The sequence below is a fragment of the Leptonychotes weddellii genome, chromosome 4 (assembly GCF_054177405.1).
Source record: "Leptonychotes weddellii isolate Sample4059 chromosome 4, ASM5417740v2, whole genome shotgun sequence".
Lineage (NCBI taxonomy): Eukaryota > Metazoa > Chordata > Mammalia > Carnivora > Phocidae > Leptonychotes > Leptonychotes weddellii.
In genome coordinates, this window is record NC_138372.1 from 20,175,781 (window position 1) to 20,201,319 (window position 25,539).

Consider the following 25,539-nt stretch of genomic DNA (forward strand, 5'->3'; position numbering starts at 1 on the left):
CGACCTCCTGCAGCTGCTATCTGGGCACCCTCTGCAGGCTGCTGGGCCCCCACAGCATTGTCAGACGTATGTGAACCCTGCCGCTCCCTAAGGGGAAAGGAAAGGCCCACGAAAAGGAACACAGGTGTTTTTCCCCAATAATGTTTATGGTTATTACAGAATGCTCATGATAAAAACTGAGAACCCTGGTAAGTTTGAAAAGAACAGGTAAAAACATCACCCATGGTTCCCCATTCTATTGACATGCGAATGTTCTTCCTTACCCAGGGGAAGCCCCGGGCGGGAGTGGGGGGAGGTCCACAGGTGACCCCAGAGCTCTCTGAAATGGCGTATGCCCCGTGTGTCACGGTCACGTGCAAACAGACCCACAGACCAGGAGGCCACACGTACACACCTGACTGCACAAACATCCTTCGCATACACACGCTCCTTCTCTCACACAGACCCCCTCCTGGCACTTACGTACATACTGCTCACAGACACACGCACGCGCACCCTTCTTTGTACACACACCTCCCACCGGGGCACACACTCTATACACCTGTGTTGGCACACAGGAAGACAGCCCGACGGCTTATCGCGGGAGAAATCCAGGGAAGGCGGCAGGACAGGCTCATTTCACGGACGCTCCTGCCACCTACTGGCTGCGCCTGGCACCAGCACTCTTATTTAGTTCCACCCCTTTTCCTGGACTGCCGGCTGTAGGTTCATCCCCCTCCGCAAGCCCCCTCCATATCCCTGGAAGCTGCGGACTGGAACTGGTTCCTGAAAGAGGCCCTTGAAGGAGGCAGGCATTCTGTTGGAAGACACAAGGTGAATGTGGGCCGGCGGGAAACTACCCCTGGCCACCCATTATGTGTCAGGCACTGCCGTCCTTTACCACTATTACCTCTTTTCTCAATCCCACGTGCCTTATGCAGAGCCTGGCACGTGCAAAGTCATAACAACTATTTCTAGTGAATAATTCAAGATATGAAGGTTTGTTTGTTTGTTTTTCCAGGGGAGGCTGTTTAATGTAAGGTATTTTTAACAAATTAAGGAGATGGAGGCCCAGGGCAAATGACTTGCCCAAAGTCACACAACAACTTCCTCTGTTGCTCTGAAGAGAAAGAAAAGGAAGATAGAGCAAAGCTGAAAATCTTTCCTAAGCTGGAGAGACCCAGCTCAGACCCTGCCCCCAGGGGACCAGGAGAAGTGCCCAGAGGTGGATGAGGTCGACCTGGAGGGATGGTTTCTCTACTCAGGAAGGTTCCCCTACCCTGAGCTATTGCTTCAAATGCATTCATTCAACTAATATTTATTTACCGTGTGGCAGGCTCTGGGCTCAGACTGAGGACGAGCAGCGCACAAACAGAGGAAAGTCTAGTCTCTGCCCTCATTCCAGTGTGGCAGCTCCAAAAGGGCCCCCCTCCTTGCTCTCCCACCCCCGGGGCCCCTGGGACCCCTCTGAACTTCTCTTTGTCGGCTGTGCTGAGTGGATGGGGGATCCAGAGTGACACCAGGTGGGAAGGGATGGTTCACCCTAACTGTCCAGTATTGAGATGGGAGCCTTAGACCTGCAGTCGGGCAGACCTAGGTCTGAATCGAGACTTGGCCATGAACTTGTTGTATAACCTCAGTCAAATCTCTTACTCTTGCGCCTCGGTTAAAGCAAAGAGCTTGAACGTCAACAGTGGTTCCAACTCAGGGTTCCTTAGAAGGGCTGGTAGAGGCCAAACGGGAAGGCCAGGGGGAGGCCAAGCAAATGGGACCCCACATATCCCCTAACTCCCACTGCTTTACTTAGAACAGCTCTGCTTCCCTCTGTTTCCCACTTGGGGCTTCTGTGGCTAAGTGAGTTTGACAATCACTTGGACTAGTTGATCTCTAAGTTATTGTTAGGTCTAAAAGTTTTAAGACTCAGTCCATGTCTTACTTGATCCCCAGATGATGAGCTAGAGGAGGGCTGAGACTAGGTCTGAGTCCTCTCGCTGTCTCCCCACCCCCATCCCACAGGCCTGGCTACAAGAGGAGGGGCTCAGGATGTGTCCACCCGGTGACCACACGTGGGTGACATCAGACTGATGGCACGGCAGGGACTCAGCCAACAGCTCGCTACTGACCACACACAGTGCTGGTACTGCCCAAGGAGGTAAGGGCAGGCAGGGAAGGCTGCCTGGGGCTTAGGGGTTGGACATCCATGCCTAGAAAGCAAAGCAGGGTTCAACTGGGTGGAGCAGAGGACCCCTGAGAAGTCCTGGCTGGAGCAACCCAGCTGTTAGGATGTGGCCACAGAGAAGGTGGGGTGAGTGTGGACTCACTTTCAGGTAGAAGCTCTGGAAGATCCTGGTGAAAGGCCTGCCTGGGGCGGTATGGGGATGGGAGGGAGACATGAACCCAGATCCTGCTCTGGCTTCAGAATCCCCAAATCTCCCATGGGGGACCTCATATGGGACCCACTGGGAGGCTTAGGCCTGAGTCAAGACGCCCTAGAGGGATCCTGACTTTGGGTTCACAAGGTCATATATTTCTGTAAAATTTGCAAAAGTAAAATATATTAACTTGCACTGGCTGAGATCTTTCCACCCTGACTTCCCTTCCTTCCCACCTGTGTCCTACAGCCTTGAATGGCTACAGGCATTTTCTATTCTTAACCTTTCATTCTTTTTTTTTCCCTAAGTAGGCTCCACGCCCAATGTGGGGCTTGAACTCACAACCCTGAGTTCAAGAGTTGCATGCTCTACTGACTGAGTCAGCCAGGTGCCCCTTCATTCTTTTTCTTAAAGAGGGCCCCAGATAAGCTTCAGGCTCCACAATCCTGGATCCACAGGGGTTCTCCATTTTCCCAGTTGCAAAGAAAGCAAAGGCTGTGGAAGGTCTCCATAGGAGTAAAGATGATCTCCCTGAGTCTTCCTGAAGGCACTGAGAATTGAGGAGCAAAGAGGAGAGACTTGTCTAGGGTCTCACGATCCAGGAGAGTCCCACCTGAGCGCCCCCTGTTTCGAGAACCCCCTACTGACCCTGTGCCACCCAGAGCGGCCGCCCTCTCAGTAGGCCCGGGAGAGTGGGGCTCTGTGCCTCCGCCCCAGTGGCTCTAAGACCACGAGGTGGCAGCAGACACCGTGTTTCCTTCTCCCCGGAGGCCGTTCCACCACAGCTCCCCGGGCCCACAGAGCCAGAATTTCAGCAGGTCCCAAACGCCTCCTTCAGCTCTTTCCTGCCATCTCAGGAAACAGGGAGTCCTGCCCTGGCCACTTATTGGCTGTGTGCTCGTGAGCGAACACTTCACCTCTCGAAGCTTCGTTTCACTCAACCATATACTAGGGATATCTTGTGGGAACAGGTTAGTGAAGCACCTGGCAGATACATAATAAGCTAATCATCAGCAACCGCCGCTGGTTCAATAGGGGCTTCTTGGAGCTGGAGGCTTCCCTGAGAAGGAGTTCTCCTGGCGGGAGTGGGCCCCTCCCCACACTCGAGCAAACCCAGAGGAACTCCTAGGCAGCAGGGCCTTCCAGAGCCCTTACATGTTCATTGGTGGGGCACCCTCTGCGTCCATGCCTGGGTCCCTCCCCGGACCAGGGCATCTGACTTGGCTTTTCCGCCATCCTTCTCTTGGAGGGAGCTCTGCAGCCTCGTGTCCACCTCGACATCATCCTGGGGATCTGTCCCAGGCTTCAGATGGGTTGTCCTGGGGTGGGGGTGGGGGTCCTTGAACCAATGCCTGTCAATTCTCCCTCTCCTCTCAGCCCTCTCCAAAGGACTGCCGCACCCAGCCAGGACATGGTTGTCTTTACCTCAGAGACCTCTTGGCTATCCCCAAGTCTGCTATCCCGCCCCCCCCCGCTCAGCTGTCCCCGTCTAAACCTGGCATTCACTCTGGGCCAAATACACCAAACCAGCTTTTGTTCCCAGTGCACTTCACCATCCAGGCCCTTATGCAGGCTGTTCCTCCACCTGGAACACCCTTGTCCATTTCCATATAGTAAACTCATCCTTAAAAATCTAGCTGGTGGGCCACCTCCTCCAAGCAGCCTTCCCTAATCCCCCAGTTGGGACCCCTTCTCCTCTCTGGGCTCCTGTATACTGTTTCTTTAAGGCCTTTCTCATAGGAGGCCGTGAATCACAACAGGACAGTCCATTATGTTTGGAGCGCAACTCTGTTTACAAATGGCTTCCCCTTTTAGCGTCTTGGAGCTCGGCAAGGCAAGCAGGGTTGCGCCATTACCTCATTTGACTGACAGGCGAGGAGAGAAATATGACTGGCTAGGTCCCACGCCCTCCCTTACACGGTGGAGTCAGGACTGAAAGCGGCAACAGATCCCAGACACACCCCCTGCCTCAAGCCTGAGCTTGCCCGTCTTCACCGTTCCTTGTGCCCTGGTCTTGTGACTCTCTTCCCCTTTTAGACAGAGCAGGGTATTGGCCTGTTTTTAATAAGGTGCTCAGTAAAATTTTGTTGAAGTAACAGATGCTCCTATATTGGCCCTGGCCCCTCGCCCTAGCCCCTAGCCCATCCCCTGGCCTCTTTATCACCCAACTCAAGACCCAATCACCCAATCCAAGCTGGTGGCCCTGCTCAGGCACTGGCAGGATAAGGAGTTGGCTGGAGGCCCAGGAAACTCAGAGGAGGAGGGGGGACACAAACAGGTTCCTTCCCCTGCCCCAGAAGCTTATCAGCGCCCCACAGGCTCCAGGCAAACTGGGCGCTCAGCTTAGGGAGGAGATCTGCCCTCGGCCTGTCACCTTCACGCCCTCCATTGCTTTTCAACTGCATGACCTTGGGTTGTCACTTCCAACTCTCTCAAGTCTCAGATCCTTTTTAGAACACTCAGCCGAAAGGATTCAGCGAGATCAAATGGGAGAATAAAATAACAGCAATCACTAAATGGGAGTGGTCTCCTCTGGAGGTCTCCCCCACAGGGAGCAGCTCAGGTAACTGCTCCCTACAGTCTGGGAAGGGAGGGGACGCTTCACAGGCAGAAGTACTGGGCAGGGGGACCCTGAAGTCCAGGCAGTGACAGCACCCCGACCCCCTTCTCCCCTCCCCCCCTCGTGACCGATAAGGCCACGTTGACCCATACAAGTGCAGAAGTCACCTCAACAAGAAACAGAGAGACTGCCTAAGCAGACAGGCCCCTGGAGCAGGGCAGAGCTCTCTAGGTCCCCAGGGCCTGGGGATGGGGGGGGGGGACGGGCGTGGGCAGAGAGAGGGGAGGACGGGGACATGTTTATAAGACACAAAGAGAGAGGGTCACACAGAGTCACACCCTTTATGCAAACTCACCAACAGGGACACACCGTGACACAGATGCAACCCCCGACCCCCCCCACACATACAAATACACAGAGAAGAGAGCCACACACAAAATCAAGATCACGAACACAACCCCACATGTACTCCCCACGCACAAACTCGGAAACACAGAGCCCTCCCCGGCCACCCCAACACACACATTCCCCGGCACACACACACACTTATCAGGCCGGGGCACGCGCTGGCGCTGCTGAGTCACCCGCACGACAGCTCGGCCCTGGGAGCCTGAGCCGCGAGCCCGCCCCAGGCGGGGAGGGGCGGGGCCTCGGGCGGCTCTGCGGGCATTCTCCTCGCCCCGCCCCCTGGGCGGAGGCGGAGCGTCAGAGCGAGGGGAGCGAGAGAGAGGAAACCCCTTTGCAGTGACTGAATCTAGGCATTCACAGCCTGCTCTCCCCGGGGTTGCCGGAATACATGTGGGAGCAATTAAAAAATAATACTGGATGCATTACTGGGTATTTGCATATGTATTTTCATTCTCTCATTTAATTTTTGCCAGAGCTCTATATAAAGTTTGGGCTGTTATTAATCCCATCTTACCGCCCCCACCCCCCGAGGGAAGGTGACTTGCCCAAAGGCACAAAGTGGTAAAACGCAGGGCCCAGACTCAACTGCTTCCAAAACCTGAGAACTTAAGCCACTGGGCATTATTACCTGGTGGGCAGGTGAAACTGTAAGCAGGTGAAAGGTGTGTCAATATGCTTGGGAGCCTGCATGTGCGTGTCAGCTTTCCCCATGTGTTCTACAGGGCTAGGGACTGAAGGGTCTCAAGTGTCTCGATTTCTGGTTAAAGGAACTAAAGCTTCTTCGGTGCTTTGGAGCCCACGCACCTATATCAGAAAGCATCCCCTAGATCTAGGGGCTCAGGCAGACCCTCAGCTAGACTGTTTCTTGAAGGCAGGGACCAGGGCCCTGAGGCCTAAAACAAGACCTGACTTGGAGGCTGCAGTGAATTTGGTGGGGGCAATACATTAATTTACGACCTTGATATAATATTAACATCAGGAATCATAATAAGTGCTAGCAATTTTTGGAGGCTTATGAGACTGGCACTGTTCTTAATACTTTACATGGATCATTTCATTTAATTCTCATAACAATCCTTGAGGAAAATACTTAAAAAAAAAAGATTTATTTATTTCAGAGAGAGCGAGAGAGAGCGTGTGGTGCGCAAGCACGAGCAGGGGGAGGGGCAGAGTGCAAGGGAGAGAATCTCAAGCAGACTCCCCTGGAGCAGGGAGCCCCACAGAGGGCTCCATGCGGGCCTCAAACCCCCGACTCTGCAGCAACCAAGAATCAGACACTGAACCGACTGAACCACCCAGGCGCCACGAGTAAAGTACTTTTATTAACTCCATTTTACAGTGGAGGAAACTGGCTTGTCCAAATCAAGGGCAGCGCTGGGGATTGAGACCTAGGCAATTTGATTCCAGGGCCCATCTAATAGGAAGATCACTGAACTCCCAGGAAGTCACTTGCCTTTACTGGGCCTCAGTTTCCCCCATTTGCCCAAAAATGAGGTAGCGAGGGGAGGGGACTTGGACCAGTGACTATGTAAGCCTCTTCCAGTGCTGATGGACCCTAAGGAGGGGGAAAGTCTCTGACAAGAGTGGCAAGAAAGGGATGAGAGGAACAAGAACCATATTTACTGAACACCACCTATTATGTGCCAAATCTGTGCCTGGCACTTAACATATATCACTAATTCTCAGAAAAGTATTGTAAGATTTATAGTTGACGAAACTCAGATTCAGAGAAGTAACTTGCTCAAGGTCACACAAGACTAAATGGGGGGACAGGTGATCCAGGTGAGTCTCACCAGGGTCACTTCCCTAGGTTCCCTAGGACCAACTCCCTTCCTACCACCCTTCCAACCCTTAGGTTAGGGGCAGCACCACGTGGCAAATTGCATCATACTTTTGCCGTACGACGTCAGACACCACACCACCCAATCCAGGAGCTCCCTACCCAATCCTCCCTTGACCCTCGGGTCAACACCGGGCCGCTCAGAGATCGGCGTTCGCGTCAGACCGCACCTGCAGCCCCAGCCCTTTCCCGGTTGCGACGCTCGCACTTCTCGGCACCGTCTCTTCACCGCCCCGCCGATTGGCAGTTGCCTGCGCCAATCAGGAGGTCTCCCGGGTCGGGGGCGGGGCCTCACTCCAGAGTTGCCCTGTCAGTGCAGGTGGAGGCCCCCGGCGGGGCAAAGTGGCAGGAACCTCTTAAAGGGCGAGAGCGGCGGAGAGCGAGAACGCGGCCCGGCCCGGCCCGGCCAGGTCCCCGCCCCGTCCGGCCCAGGTGAGCCTGGACTGTCCGGGGGCGATCCCGGGTCCCCGGGAGGGACGGGGTGAGGGACAGATGGACCCATTCCCAAGGGCCCGTGCCGTCTCGGTAGGGGCGAGACCACGGTCTAAAGGTCAGGGGAGGAGGGCTCTAGGGGACCCTGCCCTAGAACTGGGGTCCACAGGGGCCTGGACGTCTCGAAGTTCGGGGTGCGGGGAGGGGCGCGGGCGAGAGGAGAGGGGTCCGGGAGCTCGGTCCCGGACTGGACGCTTGCGGTTGGCGGTCCGGGCGGTCCCGGCCTGCCTGGGGCGGGGGGCCCCGGGTTAGGTCTCCGCGGGCGGGTCTCTGCAGAGTGTTGCGGCCCCAGGTCCCCCCCCCCCAGCCCCGCCCTGTCCGGCCCGCTTGCTCCTGCCGGGCCCGCCGCAGCGCTGGCCGGAGCGGGAGGGCGGGCGGCGCGCAGCGGGAGGGGGCCCCCCGGGCCTGGAACCCCGCTCCCGGCCCCGGCCCTTACGTAACTGACTTTGAGTTTCCCGACTGAGGGACCTGTGAGCTGGGGTGCCAGCTGTGCCAGCTAGGATGGCCCTCCTGTCGCCGCCCCGGCCCCGCACGCTCCCTTCCAGGCTTGGTCTCGGGGACTTTCCTCGGTCTCTGGTCTCCCCAGTCTCTCTGTCGCTCTCAGGTTCCTGCTTGCTCTCATCCCCCGATTCCCCGTGTCCCTCATCTCTGCTCTCTCTGCTGTCCTGTCCCTATCCTCAGTCTTTCCCCGGGAGTTTTCTCGTCTTAATGTACACTTTCCGGCAGACCTCACCTCTTTTTGGTAGAACTAGAGTTCTCCCCTCCAGCAAATAGGAGGTGGGGACTCTCACAGACCCCAGCCCAATTGCCCCAGAAGCGGGGCGGGGGGTTGGGGGGACTGTTCCTGTAGGGTTGGTGGTGGTGGTTGGGGGCGTATTTCAAGGCCCACAGCTTCCCCGCGGTGGGAGTGGCTGAATGTGACCCCTCAAGTTCACGGACTAGGGCTGAAGGCAGCCCCTTCTCTGCTTCTGGAGTCCTTTTCTCCTGAAGGAGGAGGCAATGCCTGGCCAGGCCTGGTGCTTACGGCAGCTGGGAGTCCCTGTGAGAGCTGCCTGGTGTCAGGTCTGGGTCAGATCCTCAGCTACTGAAAGGGAGAGGGAGGGCCAGAGCACTGGCACAGAGCCCCTGAGGTTTCAGCAAGCTCCCTACCTTCACCCCAGTTACAGGCCTGGGCAGGAGGCTGGGAGTGGGGAGGGGATCAACAGGAGGAGGTCAGAGGACTTTTGCATGGGGGTAGGGGAAGCATGGAGATAGAGGTGACAGACTGTCAGGTCTGAGGAGCATGTACTGGGGTCACCCCCTGCCTTTAGTTAGGCAGACACCTCAGAAATAACTCCTGGACCCTGCTGCTGTTGGGTGCGTGTAAACAAGCTGTTATAGCAGCCACGAGGTGGGAAAGATTAATTCTGACTGGGATTGTGGAAGGAGAGATTTTGCAGAGAAGGGTGGAAGGTTTGGGAAGAAGGGGATCCAGAAGCTTTAGGGAGCAGAGAGGTGGGAGGAAAGGGGACATCAGGTGCCCTGCAGGCTTTGCATGCAGCAGAACTGGGTTTAAATCTTGGCCCTGCCACTTTGCTGTGTGACCTTGCATGAGTCACTTCCCCTCCTCTGAGTCCCAGGTTCTTCCTTAGTCAATAATCCAGACCTCACAGGCATTAGCAGAATCAAGTGAGGTAATAAGTGTGCAGTGACCAGAATGATACCTGGTCTGCGAGTAGGCCAGTGGGGGTGTTTTAAGAAGGGAATGGAGTGAGGAGGTCCTGAGGTTTCCTCTGTGTATTAGGAGTCAGGCAGGGCCTGCCAGGTCCCAGCAATGTGTGAGGCAGCTGGAGCATCTGCATGAGGGGGTGATACTCAGTGAAGTAAAGAAGTGCCACACCCGTCTGTCTCCAGATCAACCCATTCCTGCACGGCCTAGACTAGGCTGGCCTCCCTCCTGTAGGTTGCAGGTGCCAACAGAAGCTCCCAGGGCTCCCAGGCTGCTGCACCTGCTAGACCGGTGGGGGTGGATGGGGTTCCTGGTAGGGCAGGGCCAGCACCCCCTCTGCAGAGTGGACCCTGGCCAGGAGCCTGGCTGGCTGTGCCGGGCAGGAATATCCCAGCCTGGCTGGGAAGTTGCTGATGCCGTATAGGCCTCTGGAGGCCCAGAACTCTGCTGGCTGGGGTTGTGCCCAGCTGATGGGACCCAGACTACAGGGTGAGACAGAGGCCAGGGTGGCAGTGAGGAAGGGAGATGCAAGGAGACACCTCTGGAGGGGGAGCCTGAGCAGAGCTTCTCTGTGGAGCCAAAGAGGAACTGCATGGGTTTGTCCCTAAGCCCTTCCTGAGTACCACATATAGGTCTGCTAGCCACAGAGCTAAACAGGATACCCACAAAGGGCTCCCCATAAATGTCATGGTGGCCTGATATTTGTTGGGGGCTTGCAGAATGGATCTTTATGATAGTCCCCTGGTGGGGGTGGGGCATTTGGATTTTTCTTGGGGCCTGGGATTCTGTTGTTTAGTAAACGGGGCAGGGTTCTACTCCCCTATAGTCTGTGGGCCCATCTCTTTGCTCCCTGGGTCTCAGTTTCTCTTTCTGTGAAATGAGAAGGTGAGATGAGCCTAGAGCCTCGAAGGGTCTTTCAGCCCCCATTATTATAACCTCCAGGACCTGGTTTACCCCACATGAAGGGGAGGGGAAGAATGGGGCAAGGACAAGGTGGAGTGTGATGGGCCTTCATGTCCTGTTTTGGCCTGTGTTCTCTGATCATTACAGCCACGTTTACTGTGCACTGTGCTAAGCCTTTAATATGCAGCATTAACTAATATCCTTATAATCCCTCGAGGGAATAGGTATTATTCCTATTTCTCAGGAGTTTAGGGAGGTGAACCTACTTGACCAAAGTCACACAGCTGGGAAGTGGCTGGGCTGGGATTTGAACCAAGGTCTGTCTGACCCCAAAGCCCAGACTCAACTGAAAGGGGAAGCCATGTGGCAGGTCCCAAGACTCCCACAATGCCTAGCCTTTACCTCTGGAACCTGCCTGACCCTTACTGGGTGAGCTTGGAGCTCTGGGATATTTATTCTGGGGAGCGGGGGGACAGGCTGCGCAGGTGCCCACCAGGCCCAGTGTGGGGTGGGGGGAAGAGCAGAGGGAGCAACCTGCAGGTCAGGGCCCTACTGGGGTTTCCTCAGAGGGCCAGCCCCACCTGGCGTCTGCCCAGGTAAAAGAGCTGGGCACTGAAAGGCAACTTTGGCCCACCTTTGGACCTCAGTTTCTCCATCTATAAAACATGGGTTTTAGTAGTTGAGTGCAGACATTCCTTGGCTCATGGGTTTGTGGCTGAAGTTGGTAATGGGGTAAAAGGTGAGAGGGAGGGGCAGGGTAGCAGTGGCTGAGCCTGTGGAAGAAGAGTTTGGGTCAGGAACAGCTCGGATCCTGGGCTGGCCATTTGGTAAGTATTTCAGATGAAAGGACTGGCGTTGGACAGGTTCAGAGTCTTGTCTGGGGCTGCGCAGCTTGTATTACAGACCCCGGGGGCGGAAAAAACCAAGGGAAGGCCGGGAGAACAAAATCCAGGCAGATGCCTGCTGGAATCCTGGCTCCACCACTTAACTAGGCTTGGAGCTATGAAGGGACACACCCAAGCGCACGCAGAGAGGAGTCCCTTCACCTCACTGTCCTCATCTGTAAAATGGGAATAGTAAGAATTTTGCCTATGTCCACTTCCTGGGTCATTGTGAAGGTCAAAGGAGATGAGATATTTGTAGCATTGGGTGAGAGTGCTGTTTATTTTTCAGTCCAAAGTTGCAATTCTGGGTGCGTGTTTTGGGGAGAGGGCATTTCTGACCTCCCCTCTGCTGCACCCTGGGGACCTGCTGGAGAACAGCCCTAAAGATAGCACCACCGCTTACCAACTGGTTACCATGTGCCAGGCACTGGGACCAGAGCTTCACTTCTACTGTCTCTTTTAATCCCTACCTTGTCAGGTAGGTGGTGGCCTGACCCACACTAGGTCCCTCCAAAACCCAGGCCTACAGCTCCCTGGAATGACAGTAGCTACCAGTTATGAACAGTTTACCGCGTGCCAAGCATTGTGCAAAATGTTTTCTACATATTAACTCAATCCTCACAACAACCCTGGAGGTGGGCACTAATGCTATCCCCATTTTACAGATGACTCATTGAGGCACAGAGAAGTGAAGAAGACGGGCCCCATGTCACAAAGCTAGTGAGCGAGAGCCAGGGTTTGAACCCAGGTTCGTAAGCTTCCCCGTTGAGGCACTCATCACCGTTGTAACTCATTCAGGAGTCACACGCCTGCCCCCTCCCTGCACTGTATACTCCATGCACACAGAGGCCACGTCTGTCTTCTTCAGACTGTATCCCCACTACCCAGCACACAGTGGGCGCTCAGTGAGTATTTGTCTACAGGGATCCTGCTGCCTCCCGTGGGCTGGGGCTGGGAGGAGCTCTGGGTATGCTATCAGATGATCAGATTGCCCACTAAGGAGGTGTCTGCCCTAGCAGAGCCCCGGGGGCAGCAGCTGGGCAGGATGTTCCCCCGGCCCAGGACGAAGAGGGGCCCCAAAGAGTGTCTTTGTTGCCTGTGTCTCACTGCTGTTCTTTGTTTCCATGTGCCTCTGCGGTCATGGTGATGGCTCCCCGGCTTCTCCCGGCTTCTCCCCGACGGGCTGCACGACCCCACCGGCTGCTGCTGGGTGAGTCCTGGTTTGCCTAAAGACTACCTCTCGGGCTTGATTCTAATGCGTGTCCTGCAGCGCTGAGGCCACTGGGAGGTGTCCAGGAGCCTAGCGGTGGGGCGGGGGGAGGGTGACTGAGGGAGGGCATTCTGTGACGTTTGGATCCTACCACAACCAGCTGACTTCTCTCCAGATACTTAGCACACTGGGTGTGATTTTTTTTTTTTTTAAAGAATTTATTTATTGGGCGCCTGGGTGGCTCAGTTGGTTAAGCGACTGCCTTCGGCTCAGGTCATGATCCTGGAGTCCTGGGATGGAGTCCCGCATCGGGCTCCCTGCTCAGCGGGGAGTCTGCTTCTCCCTCTGACCCTCCCCCCTCTCATGCTCTCTCTATCTCATTCTCTCTCTCAAATAAAAAAAAAAAATCAAATAAAGAATTTATTTATTTAATTGACAGAGACAGCGAGAGAGGGAACACAAGCAGGGGGAATGGGAGAGGGAGAAGCAGGCTTCCCGCCGAGCAGGGACCCCAATGCCTGGCTCCATCCCAGGACCCTGGGACCATGACCTGAGCTGGAGGCCGACGCTTAACGACTGAGCCACCCGGGTGCCCAAGGGTGAGGGCTCTGTTAAGTGAGCTCTGGGTGCTCTGAACTGAAGGTGGGGCCAAGTACCACACCCATCAATCAGCAGAGAGGGGGCCCCAGCAACTAGACTCCAGGCCTCTGCTTAGGAGCGATGGAGCCTCTAGGTTTCCCCAGGAGAGAGGGGCAGCTGGGGAGGTCTGGGACTGAAGGTGGGAGGGGTTAAGAGGGACTCTGCCTCCCAGTCTGCCACTTTCCTCCCTGTGTGACCTTGGACAAGTCACTGACTTCTTTGTCTTGGAGACCTCGTCTGCCACGTGCATATCATAACACCTCCCCCACATGGGTGTGGGAAGGAGCCAGTGAGAAGTGCCCAGCACAGGGCCCTGCTTGGTAATTGTTGGTTTCCTCCCAGTGCTGAGCTTGTTCTGGGAGGGGGCCAAGTCAAGTATCCCTCTTTTTGGCTCCTTTCACCTATTTTAACTTCCCACCCAATTGGGACTACAATCCAGTAGTCAGGAGCCCCAGACTCTCCAGCAGCCTGGCCAGGGCCCTGGGCTAAGGGCTGGGCTCTACCCAGTGTGGATGCAGCTCAGTGGAGGTCCCAGTCTTTTGCTGCAGGACTTGATTCAGTAGCCTACCTTCTCTGGGCCTCCGTTGCCTCACCTCCAACATAGGGTTACTAAAGGACACTTCCCTTGAAGAATTATTTAATGAGCAAATGGGTGGATCAGGCATTATTATCACTATTACTTTTGGGTCTGGTTGAGGAGGCTCCAAGGGAGGGCCCTGGAGAATCACATCCCCTCTTGGCCTCGGGATCCCGGGAGTCTGTAGTCATCGTATGTATTATTGTCATTGGATGTTTCTTATATGCTGGGTGGGTTGTTATATGCTATTTCAGATGCATTATCTCATCTAGTCCTCCTGGTAATCCAGGCATTATGGTCCCCACTTTACGGGTGTGGGAACTGGTACTGAGTAAATCAAGTGAGTTACCCAGAGTCACATAGTTATTTAGGGGTAGACCTGGAGTTCAGACCCAAGTCTGCTCACCCCAAGGCCCTAATTCTTAGTGTAAAACTCTCTTACCTTCCCCTAGGGGGCAGAGACTGTGCCTGAGTCTGCTCTACCTTCAGCGCTCAGCAAAGGGCTGGTGAGGGCTACAGGACTGTTTCCTGAACACACACACACACACACACACACACACACCCCATACCCCCACTCAGGCCGGTGCTCTAAGAGTCTCACAGAGAGGGGACAATAGGAAGCAGGAGAAGGCCTGATAGCATACTGGTGGAGAGTCAGACCTGGCTTAGAATTCCCTATCTATTGCTTACTAGTTGTGTGATCTTGGGCAAGACATTTAACCTCTTGGAGTCTTAGCTTCCTTATCTATAAAATAGGAATAATAAAAGAACCTATGTACCTCCTAGAGTTCTTATGAGGATTAAATAATACAATGAAGTACAAGGTGAGTACCCAATGATAGTAATTATTGTTATTATTATAGCTTTGAGTGTTATTTTAGGATTACCAAGATAGCCCTCTTGGGACAGTGGACACTGGGTCTGGGAGGGGCCTGCTGGGGACAGGCAGGTAGCAAGCTAGTCTGACAGGTTCTGAAAGACACCAGTAGGGTTAAGGGATGGAGGAGGCCTCTTGGAAATAAGAACGTACCTCCCTTTCCTAGCCATCTGCTTTCCCTCATATGCCTCTGTGCCAGGCCCTGTGCTGGGCATGGGGCACTGAAATGAATCTGTGAGGTCTCTGCCTCCCCATCCTGCCCCAGCTCAGAGTCTAGCTTGGGGGAAGGACCCAGAACTACCACCTCCACCTCTGATCGATGCACTGAAGTGTTAACTGTGACTATCTCCTCAGGCAAAGATCAGGAGAAAGGGCATCCCTAGTGGAAGGAACTGTTTTGGGTACAGTCATGACCTGCACTTGGAATGCAGCTAGAGAGACAGGCTTAGGAGAGCTAGGGGGACTTATCCCAGAGCCATTGGATATGAAACATGGGAACGACATGGTCAGGCTTATATTTTGGGAGGATTGCTTGATATGGACAATGAATGGGAGGGGAGAGGCAGGGGCAACTCCGCAGGTGAAGGGCGCTGAGATGCGGCCTGGGACTGAGCCATGAGATGGGGAGCGGTGGGTGGATGTGAGGTCTGTTTAGGACCCGAGCCAGCAGGATGTGATCATGGACTGCAGTGGGCAGGCAGGAGAGGCAAGAGGTGAGAGTGGGGTCTTAGGGTCTTTGGGGTGACGGGGCCTACTGGGGTCTCTGGCTGAGGCACATGTCCAGGAGGAGGAGCCAGACCTGGATTGGGGGGTAAAGCTGCTTGTCTGTTTTGTCACCTTCTGCCTCAGTTCCCCCAGGCAGCAGTAATGTCTGAGCTGGACACTAGGGCAAGACCTCAGGCCATCGGGGCCCATGCCCCCCACTCCTGCCTTGGGGGTCACTTCTGGTGACCCTGGCTGGTCTGGCAGGGATGAGAGAGCTCTTTGGGGGTGGGGGCCAGCCAGGGGCCATGTGGTGCAGAGAAGGTCTGGCTTCTAGCTCTACCAGTGTCACTGAATGCGTGACTTCTGGAAGTCACTCTCTCTCTCTTGCCCTCCTTTTCCGCGCCTCGAGAGGACAAGAAAACCTGTTTTGCCTGCCTCACAGATTCAGTGATAAAATGCAATGTCTAGAGACAACAAATATTTATTGAGCACTGACTTCGTGCTGGGTTCTGAGGGGGTTCCTGCTGTGAGCCCAGCTTCTGCGTGGGCCCAGCTGAGTGGGTGGTTAACTCTTTGTAGGCATCGGGTATCTGAGCTGGGATTTGAAGGGCGAATAAGAGCTCTCTAGGCGGGCAGTGGAGGGAACAACTTTGTAAGCATGGGGAACAGCATGTGTGAAGGCTTAAATCCACGTAATGTGCTCAGGCATGTCCGTATGTAACGTAGTTTGGTATGGCTGGAACAGAAAGGGTGAGGTGATGCCGTGATGGGAGAGGAGGCTGGGCAGGGGAGCCGGGCCCAGATCATGCAGGGCTTTGGGGACGGTCACTTTGGAGGTGATCATGCTCAGAACTGCCTGCTCTCCTGGGACTGCTAGGGCCCTTTCCACCCTACTCCCCCCATCTCCCCATCTCTCCCCAACCCCAGTCAGTCCCAGTGGCTGCCTCACTGGGGAGTCAACAACCTGGACTCCCTGCCGGCTCTGCCGCTGATGAGCTGTGTGGCCGGCCCTTGTCACCTGCCCTGTCTGCACCACTTTTCACCTCAGGAAAATGGGGACAGCAGGCCCTCCTCATGGGGAGGGGCGGTGGCTTCAGTGAGATAATCCTCACCGGTGGCCTTGCACAGTGTCTCCATGTAATAGACAACCACAAAAAGGGGCTCCAGTTCAGTCCTCAGTATTTGGATTCCTCAGTCTCTTTGGTCCTACCCGCTTGCTTCCCCCGCCTCTCCTGGCAGCCGGCTCTGGCCAACAAAGGGAGGAAAGGATTAAGAAACAAGCCCAAATCTCCAGAGGGGTCCTGGCTCACTGCCCAGCTCGCCCCCATCTGCCCCTTGCCCCCCTTGGCCTCAGGCCCAAGGACTCTCAGTCTTGAGACCTGGGCTCCCCCCAACTCCCTACCCCAGGGGCCCCTTCCTGGCTGGAGGCCAAAGCCAGCAGCAGCCTTGAAACAGGGACAAATATTTTGAAAATCTGTGGCTTTATTTTTTTTTCCCCTGGAAGCTGATAACCAGGCCCTTTCTCTTCTGGGTGACGGGGAGAAGAGTAAGTGTGGTGTCCCGTATCTGTGGGAGGCCCTAAAGTCTGGGCAGAACTGGACCTGAGCCTCCTGGAGTTTACAGTAGAGGCTGCTGACCAAGTCCTTGTTAGTACAGATGCAGGAACCCCAAATCCGAGTGGGTGGCTGATGGTGCAAGGTCACGCAGCAGGGACCCAGGTCTTGAGACCCTTTTTGTGCTACCCTACGAATGGGTGTGATGTGGGGACCTTGGCTGTCACTTCACTTTTCTGAGCCTCAGTTTCCTCTGTTGTAAAATGGGGCTGATTTTACTGTGAGGATTGGCAATGACGTAGATAAAGCTCTTAGTCCAGTGCTGAGCGCTGTGAGGCTTCAGTGGTCGGTCCGTAGTGTTAATGCTATTATAAATGCTGCCTCTAAGAACCTTCTTCCTGCCTCTTCCCAGTCTAGGGACTTCAGACAGTTTCTTGTTGAACAAATGACACCCAGTGAACCGGTTTCAAAGCCAGAGGCTCAGCATCTTTTACCCTCCTCCCCTGCTCCCCCTCTTCTGGTTGGCTGGAACACTCTAGCCTCACCCTCGGCCTGGTTTTGGCCCCTGCCCCCAGCCCATCCTGCCCTCCTGGCACCTAGCCTGCATCGTCTCTCTTCCAGGAGCCACATGAGAACAGTTTCCTTCTGCCCTGCCTCTGGTTAATGCCACTGCGAGCACTTTGGGAAAGCAGAGTTGGAAGGGTCTTGCCTGACCCAGGCCGAGGCTGAGGGGGCTGAGGTGGAGGGTGAGCTCGCTGGAACTGTCCTCCGGGAGCTGGGGCGACACGAAGACTTCTGCAGAGGTGGGGAAATGGGTAGGCAAAGAAGAAAAAAACCTGGTCCACAGCCCCCATGTGGTGGAATAGAAGGGCTGCTAGACTGGGGGCTGGTGGGCCGCACCCCTCCCCCAGCTCTTCACCTGCCCTCGCTGAGCCTTCGTTTGCTGGTTTATAAAAAGAAGGCAATGGATTGATGTCAGAGGTTTCTACTAATATTATAGGATTAAAAGAAGGGATTTGGGAGCCGACAGACCTCGGTTTAAATCCCAACTTTACCACTTACCAGCTGTGGGACCTCTAGGGAGTTCTACCTCCGAGAGCATTAGTTTTCTCACTAATAACATGGGAAAAATATTAGCACCTTCTCTTAAGATTACCTAAGGGGGGCTTTTGGGGCTAAATTAGGAAATTCAGGTAAATACTCAGTCCATAGCTGGCACATTGGAATTACTGTTGTTGTTGTTATTCTATGATTAGTAGAGACAAGAAGGCCGGTCTGCAAACAGTTCATTGAGAGGGCAGGGCTTGAGAAATTCATTCGTTCATTCATTCATTCATTCACTCACTCAACAGATACTTAGGATTTGCATGGGGAGGACACAGAGAAGAGAAACAGGGAGGCGCCAGCAGGCTGGGGTCAAACAGACCTGCCCATTCTAGCTGTGTGATGTGGATCAGTTACTTCTCTTCTTTGGGTCTCACTCCCTTATCTGGGAAATGGTGAGATGGTGAACCTAATCTTTGCCTCCAGAGTTGTCATAAGGCTTAAGAGAGTTCAAGTACACAGTGGGTGATCAGTCTGTGTATGATTCCTTTCCTCTCCCAGCGCTGTTAATGACTGGGTCTATGATCTCAGGCAAGTCCTTAAATACACTGGGCACACTTCCACCCCAGGGCCCTTGTACTTGCTGTTCACTCAGCTTGGAACTCTCTACCCCCAAATACTTTCATGACTTGCTCTCTCATGTCCTTAATTTTTGTTTGTTTGTTTGTTTAAATGTCACCTTCTCAGTAAGGCCCTTCCTATCTTATTTAAAAAGGTAAGACCCTTTCCTGCCACAACACGAACATTCCCTGTCTTCCCTCCAGGCCTATTTTTTTCTCTCCATAGCACTTATCATTCTTTGACATACTGTATTTTAGTGAACATTTGTTTATTGTTTGTCTCTCCCCCCCACCATTGGAATGGTAAGCTCAGGGGTGACAGTGATTTTTGTCTGTCTGGTTCAGTGTTATATCCCCTGTACCTAGAAGAGTGCTTGGCTCATAGTAGGTGCTAAATAAATATTTGTGGAGTGAATTAATGAATAAATGAAGCCTCTTCTCTCTGGGTCTGGCACTATGCTATGCAGATAAATAATTCTCAATAAGTAATTGTATGAGTGGGCATCATCCTCTCCATTTGCCAGATAATACTTTGGCTGGGTCAACAACACTAAAGCCCTTTTGCTTCTGACATTTTCTGCCAGGGCATCAGTTTCAGTTGGAGTGCCCAAATCTTTTGTTCCTGAGCCTGAGCTATGCAGAATTTCTAGTTGGGGCTGTTTGGCTGTTGGGCCCACAATGGTTATTATGTCATTATTGGTAATTAGCACGTAGGCCCAGAGGATTGAGCTTTTTGTTTTTCAGCAGAAATCACAGCAGAGAGCTGTGCCAGCCGGGGAAGCCCAGGCCTCGTGCAGCTTCCTCTGTAACTACCCCCTTCCCAGCCAGGGGTGCATGGCTTAGGCAGACCAAGAGAGAGGTGTCCAAAGCTCTGGGCACCTGGGTAACCAGCTCACCACTGTCTTCCTTTGGTAGTATCCTGCAAAGTTTCTCCTCCACACCCTCAGCTCTCTCTCTGCCTGGTATAGAAGGGGGGGTGGTTCCCCAATTTCCCTGGGGGAGCTAGGTATAAGGTTTCTAAATATCTAGTGGACAGGGGCATTTTCTGATGCTCAGGATTCAGTATTATGGGTGAGGGAAGTAACCCTGGGTTTAAGACTCAGGGGCCTGGGTTTAAGTCCCTGCTTAGTTGCTTGGTTGTTGGGTCACCATAGACAACTCACTATCTCTTGCAAGGCCTCACCTTTCTCATCTGTCAGAGATAGAGACACCTACCTGGCCTCACTGGAAAGAGCGGGATAGTGTAGTGGGCAAAGGATAGGGTTCTGGAGTCAGACGAACTTGGCTTCCCAACTATGCCCCTCCCTGGCTACATGACACTGGGCAACCTGCCTCATCTCTCTGACTTCAGTTCCAAAGTTATAAGATGGTGTTAAAATAGTACCCACTCCACAGGGTTGTTGTAAAAATTAAATAAGAGAAGGCAGGTAAGTACTGAGGCATCTAGCGAGTACACTGTACATCTTTTTTTTTTTTTTTTTAAGATTTTATTTATTTATTTGACAGAGAGAGACATAGTGAGAGAGGGAACACAAGCAGGGGGAGCGGCAGGCAGTGGGAGAAGCAGGCTTCCCGCTGAGCAGGGAGCCCGATAAGGGGCTCGATCCCAGGATCCTGGGATCATGACCTAAGCCGAAGGCAGACGCTTAATGACTGAGCCACCCAGGCACCCCTACACTGTACATCTTTGCTGGTATTAGTACAATGACCATTGTGGAAATGCAGGCAATCTGTAAACCGTAAGAAGAGTGCTAGCAATAAAGCGAGGCAGATGTGGATTTGAATCCAGCCTTGGACACTTATTAGCTGGGTGATCTTGGATAAGTGTTTCACTTCCTCATCTGTAAAATGGAAATTATAGTCATGCCTTCCTCAAGGGACTATTGTGAAGGTTCACTGACGTACTGTATGTAAAAAGTACTTGGTACACAGTGTTTGGCACATGTTTTCTGCATATTATAGATGAGGAAGAGAAGAGAAGGGACTTTCGTAGACTCAACTTGGCATCTCAGTGGTGGAACTTTGATTTGAACCCAGATCTGCCTGCCTCAACAGCTCACATTCCTTTTACCTCTTCTTGCCATCACCCATTTATGGGATGACGGTAATGGTGACTGTTCTTATTGTTCGGGACTCATCTCGTTCATTCTGCCACCCCCAGTGCCTATAGGAAGGAGGTGCTCAGGCCTGCCTGCTTTCCTGTGGCTCCTCCTCTGCCCTCTCCTCCGTGAGGGTTGGGCCAGGCTGACTTTACCCGTTTTAGAAGGGGCTCAGCTAGCTGGTGGCACTGAATCTCTCCCCTTGTTTCTTGGGAAACCCTCTAGACCTAGAGGATACCTGGCCCTGGGGAGAGAGAATTAATGGGTTAAGCTTGAGTGAGCCGGAGGCTTTGCTGGATCAGGGTCATTAGGCTCACTCCAGCTGGCAAGAGAAGGGGGTTGGGGAGGGTCAGGGAGGCCAGATCCTTGTGTCCTCTCCTTGAATGTCCTAGGGCTATAGTCAGAAGCAGCCACAACACCCTTTCCCTGGGGTCTTGGGACAGAGGTTGGGGTTGCTCATTCATAACATTTCCAAACTGCTTTTCTGAGAGTGATATGGAAGCAGCAGAGGACAGTGGTATCAGACAGACCTGGTTTAAGCTGTGTGATGTTGGGCAAATCACCTCACATTTCTGGGCTGTGGTTTTTCAACTGCAGTTGAGGGTAACATTACTTTGTAGGATCGCTATGAGGCTTAACGCGATGAATGCATATAAAGTACTTAGAATGTGCCCTGCACTCAGTAAATACCTAATAAATGCAGTTGTCATTATTCTTATTAATAAGTTATCTCTAAGGGCCCTTCCAGCTCAGACATTCCTAGGTTTTTATGGCGTAGAATTTAGTTTGGCCTGCAGCTTTGGAAGGGAAATGTAGGTGGGCTCAGAAGAAGGCAGGGAACAGAATCCTGTAGTAAGGGTCAGAAGACTTGTGCTCAAGTCTGGGCTCGCTACTCTCTGATGTGTGACTTCGAACAAGTCCCTTCCAGTTCTGCACCCACTTCCCAATCTGTTTAAAAGTTAGCAGCTTGGGCTTGATGATCTCTAAGGGCCTAGCCAATTCTAACATTTTGTGAATTGAGAAGCCTAGAGGAGTGTCTTAGCTACCGTCTACTGGGTCCTCTTACACTTTCAACTTCCTTCCCTTCTGCCCCTTGTTTCTTGGAGTGTCTTCACAGCAGAAAAGACATAACTCGCCAACTCCAATGTATGTATTTCAGTCACATTTTTTGTTCTTAATGTGCTTTAGGACCAAGCTTAATGCAATTTTTGCAAGCAAAGGTCATCGTGTCATAGAGGTCAAAGCATGCTCTGTGTTTTCTTTCTTTCTTTTTTTTTTTTAAAGATTTTATTTATTTATTTGACAGAGAGAGAGAGAGACAGCGAGAGAGGGAACACAAGTAGGGGGAGTGGGAGAGGGAGAAGCAGGCTTCCCGCTGAGCAGGGAGCCCGATAAGGGGCTTGATCCCAGGATTCTGGGATCATGACCTGAGCCGAAGGCAGACGCTTAATGACTGAGCCACCCAGGCACCCCAGCTCTGTGTTTTCAAATACAAAAGACAAGGTATTGTATAAAATTACTGCATATGCTGATTTCTTTGGCCTTTATCTCAAAAATGACCAGAACAGGCAGCCTTGTGTGCAATAATTAAAAAAAAAAATGCCTGCAGTCTATGCATCCTAAAAAAAAATCATACGTATGCTTAGATAAAAGGATGTTTGTGGAGTAAAAGAGATAAAGATGGGCAATAAACCTAAATGTTGGACATCTGGGTTAACTAAATTATGGCATATCCACTTGAGGGCACTGTTAAAAATGGTGATGCAAATGTCACAGTATATTATTAGGTGGAAAAACTCAGTCCCAAAACAGTATGATTTAAATTTGAAAAAAGCATTAGGTTGAACTATACACAGTGGCTGCTGCTTGACCATTTTTAACTTATACAATCAGCAATTTCATATGACTTAATTTAATATACAGAAAAAGTATTCATATAAGAGAAGGTACTAGAAGGGAAGTCCCCCACCAAAATATTGATGGTAGTTATTTCTGGTTGATGATTTTGTGGTGATATAAATTTTTTTCTTCTTATTTAACTATATTTTCTTCCTTCCTTTTTTTTTTTTTTTAAATAAAGATTTCATTTTTAAGCAATCTCTACACCCAACCTGGGGCTCCAACTCACAACCCTGAGACCAAGAGTCACATGCTCCACTGACTGAATGGAGCCCCTTATTTAACTATATTTTCTATGAATAATTCAAGTACTACTACTAAAAATAATTGCCTAGAAAGGCATACCACTGTATGAACAGTAATTTTCCATATCATAGCCTGTTTATTATTGTATTTAAAAGGTCTAAAATGACTGCAATTTTATGACCATGGGCAGGATGGAAAGACAATGCTACTTCATGTACTTTTGTTACGAGGATTGGTTTTTATTCACTAGTGACTGTTCAGAACACTTTGTTGGCAGGCCCAGCTTTTCAAAATCCTCTTCATCTCTTGCCACCCTGCACAACAGACAAATGTTTTCCATGAGCCCTGTCACTGGGGCGTAAGGCTAGCTGTGTCCCTAATCCGCCCACGTCCCAGATTTGGGAATGGTTCAGACTCCCAACTGTTTCCCCCACTCTACCCCCACTCTCTCCCAACCTCATCTCTTCCAGGTCATTGGAGGCCCCAGCTACCATCCCTGGCCTTCCCCACTGGTCACCACCTAATTTCACCCTCTTCTGTGTAGCTGGTGTTTGAGCTCAGTTTGCAATGGGAAAGGATTAGGACCCTTTCAAACCATCTTTTTTCTTCCTTTCTTTTTTTTTTTTCTTAGGGCCCTTGACCGCTCCAGGGGCTGACAGGCAGCTAGCAGGGCTTGTATTCCCTAGGAAGGAACAGGAGGGGTGGTGGAGGAGGCAGTGGTGGGCTCAGCTGGCAGGCGGGATAGAGATGGCCCCTAAAGACCCCAACCTGGGGTTTGGAGTATGGCACAACCGCCACCCAGATGTGAGCATGACGCAGGCAGGCAGGGAGCTGAGTTTCTGCCTGGAAAATCAGCCTCAGGGATGGTGCTTGGGACCTTTACCCCTGGGACCCAGGGGCTGCCTCTGCAGGGTGAACTGGAACTGGATGTCTGGTTTGCAGAGGCCTCTTCTGAGAGGGCAGCTGGGCACATGACTACGGGTAGTTTGGGTAGTTTCTCTGCCTTCAGACTGGGCATTACTTATCCCCCCACTCCCTACTATGTGGTGGGCCCAGCTACACTCAGGGGTTGAGCACTTCGCCTAATAGGTGATGGTATATAACCTAATTAATAACAAAACCAGTCATGTATGCATAATACTTTAGACAAAGCCCTTTCATCTCCAGGCTAAGAACTGAAAGTGAAGACTGGAATTCAGGTCTTTGTGATTCTAAAGCCTATGCCAACAGTTTTTGGTGTGGTGTTGCAGAGCACTCTGAATATGAGTGGTTTTTTTTTTTTTTTTTGAATATGAGTGGTTTATACCTGCCTTAGTCTAGCTATTTTTTTTTTCTTAGCCTGAGACCCTCTCCTTTTTTTTCAGGGTGATGATTGCTAAGTACTACATACTCCATTCATCCAAACAAGCCTTTTTAAATATAATGTGTCATTGGCTAGCACTTCATAGCATAGAGACTATTGGTTTTTATGAATCTGAATTTGCTGGATAACATAGTGGTCATGCCGAGCCATCTGGTGATTGATTTTCAGGATTTATCCTTCTTGGTACCAGATTTCCAGGTCTGATATGGAGGAAGCCTCTTAGGCACAGACATGGTAGGGTAGAGTTCCCTGAATCAAAAGTATGGCTTAACCTGAGAACCTGAGGCAGGGGACCAGAATATTCAAGAATAGGTGCTTCACCTCAAGTACACAGAATGACCCTAGCCAAGTCACCTGACCTTACTAGACTTCAGCGTCCTATCTATAAAATGGGGATAATTTTGTTCACTTGTTCAACAAATATTGAGTATGCACTGTTCTGGAAAATGAATAAGAGGGGCAAAATCGCTCTCCTCTTGTCATTTAGTGGATCTAAACTGCAAAAATGTATTTAGAGGAGCAACAAATAATTAAATATATAGAAAGTCAGGTAGAAGTAAGGACTATGAAGCAAATTAAAGCAGGGCAAGGTGAAAATAAAATCTTAAAAGGGGGTGGTGGTGCCTGTCTGGCTCAGTTGGTAGAGCATGTGACTCTTGTTCTCGGGGTTGTGAGTTCGAGCCCCATGTTGGGTGTACAGATTACTTAAAAATAAAATCTTAAAAAAAAAAAGCAGGGCAAGGGTGTGTGGGTGGAGGCTGTTTTAGATAGGGTAGTCAGGTATTCCTCAAGTGGTTCACTTAGGATGTTTCAAACAGATAATTCATGCAATGTGCTCAGCTCAGTGCTGACAACGATTGAGAGCTTAACAAACATCTTATTATGTCAGCCTGCTCCACACCTCTCAGTCCATATCTTAGTCTCTGAATAGCAGTAATAATGAACACTTATGTAGATCTTACTATGAGCTAGGTACTGTTCTAAGCCCTTTACATATTTTAACTGATTTAATTCTTACAATAACTCTTATGAGGTAGAACTATCATTATCCCCTTTTATGGGGCTAGAAACAGACACAGAGAAGTCCAAACAATGAGGGAGGGCTGGAGGCTGGGAATTGAACCCACGTGTCTGTTTCTAGAGGCTGAGCTGCTGATGGGAGGGGGCTGTGATCAGATACCTGCAGACGGTGAAGCTTGCATAGGCAGGTTCTGATGTCAGATGGCCTGGCTTCTTATCCTGGCAGGTCAGAGGTCTAAGCCTCTCTGCCTCAGTGTCTTCATCTCTAGAATGGGAATACCAGAACCTATCTTACCTTATAGGGACCTTGCTTAAAACATGAGCCTTCATTCTGTTATGTGGGGTCCCAGCCTTTTCAGAGTCTAGCCTGGCAGGGAGTGTGAAGGGTCAAGGGGGCCTCTGAAACTTCTGAAAGGAAATAAAGGCACATCAGGCTGTCAGAGCAACCTTAAGTTCAGCTGGAGCACAGACCTCGGAAGCTAGGTCTTTATGATTTTGAGGGTGCCAAGGTGGAATTAGGAGACCCTTAAATGCAAAAGAC

The 25,539-nt window shown here is 51.9% G+C and overlaps 1 protein-coding gene across 2 annotated transcripts in view; it reads left to right on the forward strand.

Moving 5' to 3' along the window:
* The first annotated feature begins 7,399 nt into the window (after window positions 1-7,399).
* The window catches only part of EPB41 (erythrocyte membrane protein band 4.1), a 192,805-nt gene continuing 174,665 nt past the window's right edge, over window positions 7,400-25,539 (forward strand). Inside the window, exon 1 of one of the 2 annotated variants that reach the window (XM_081817911.1) lies at window positions 7,400-7,591. Coding sequence is in view for 1 of the 2 variants with exons in the window: in XM_081817904.1 (XP_081674030.1) it covers window positions 12,271-12,356 (86 nt within the window). In the remaining variant the exon portion in view is untranslated. Of the gene's footprint in view, window positions 7,592-12,088; window positions 12,357-25,539 lie in introns of those variants that run through there. The other variant, XM_081817904.1, reaches the window with a different exon arrangement.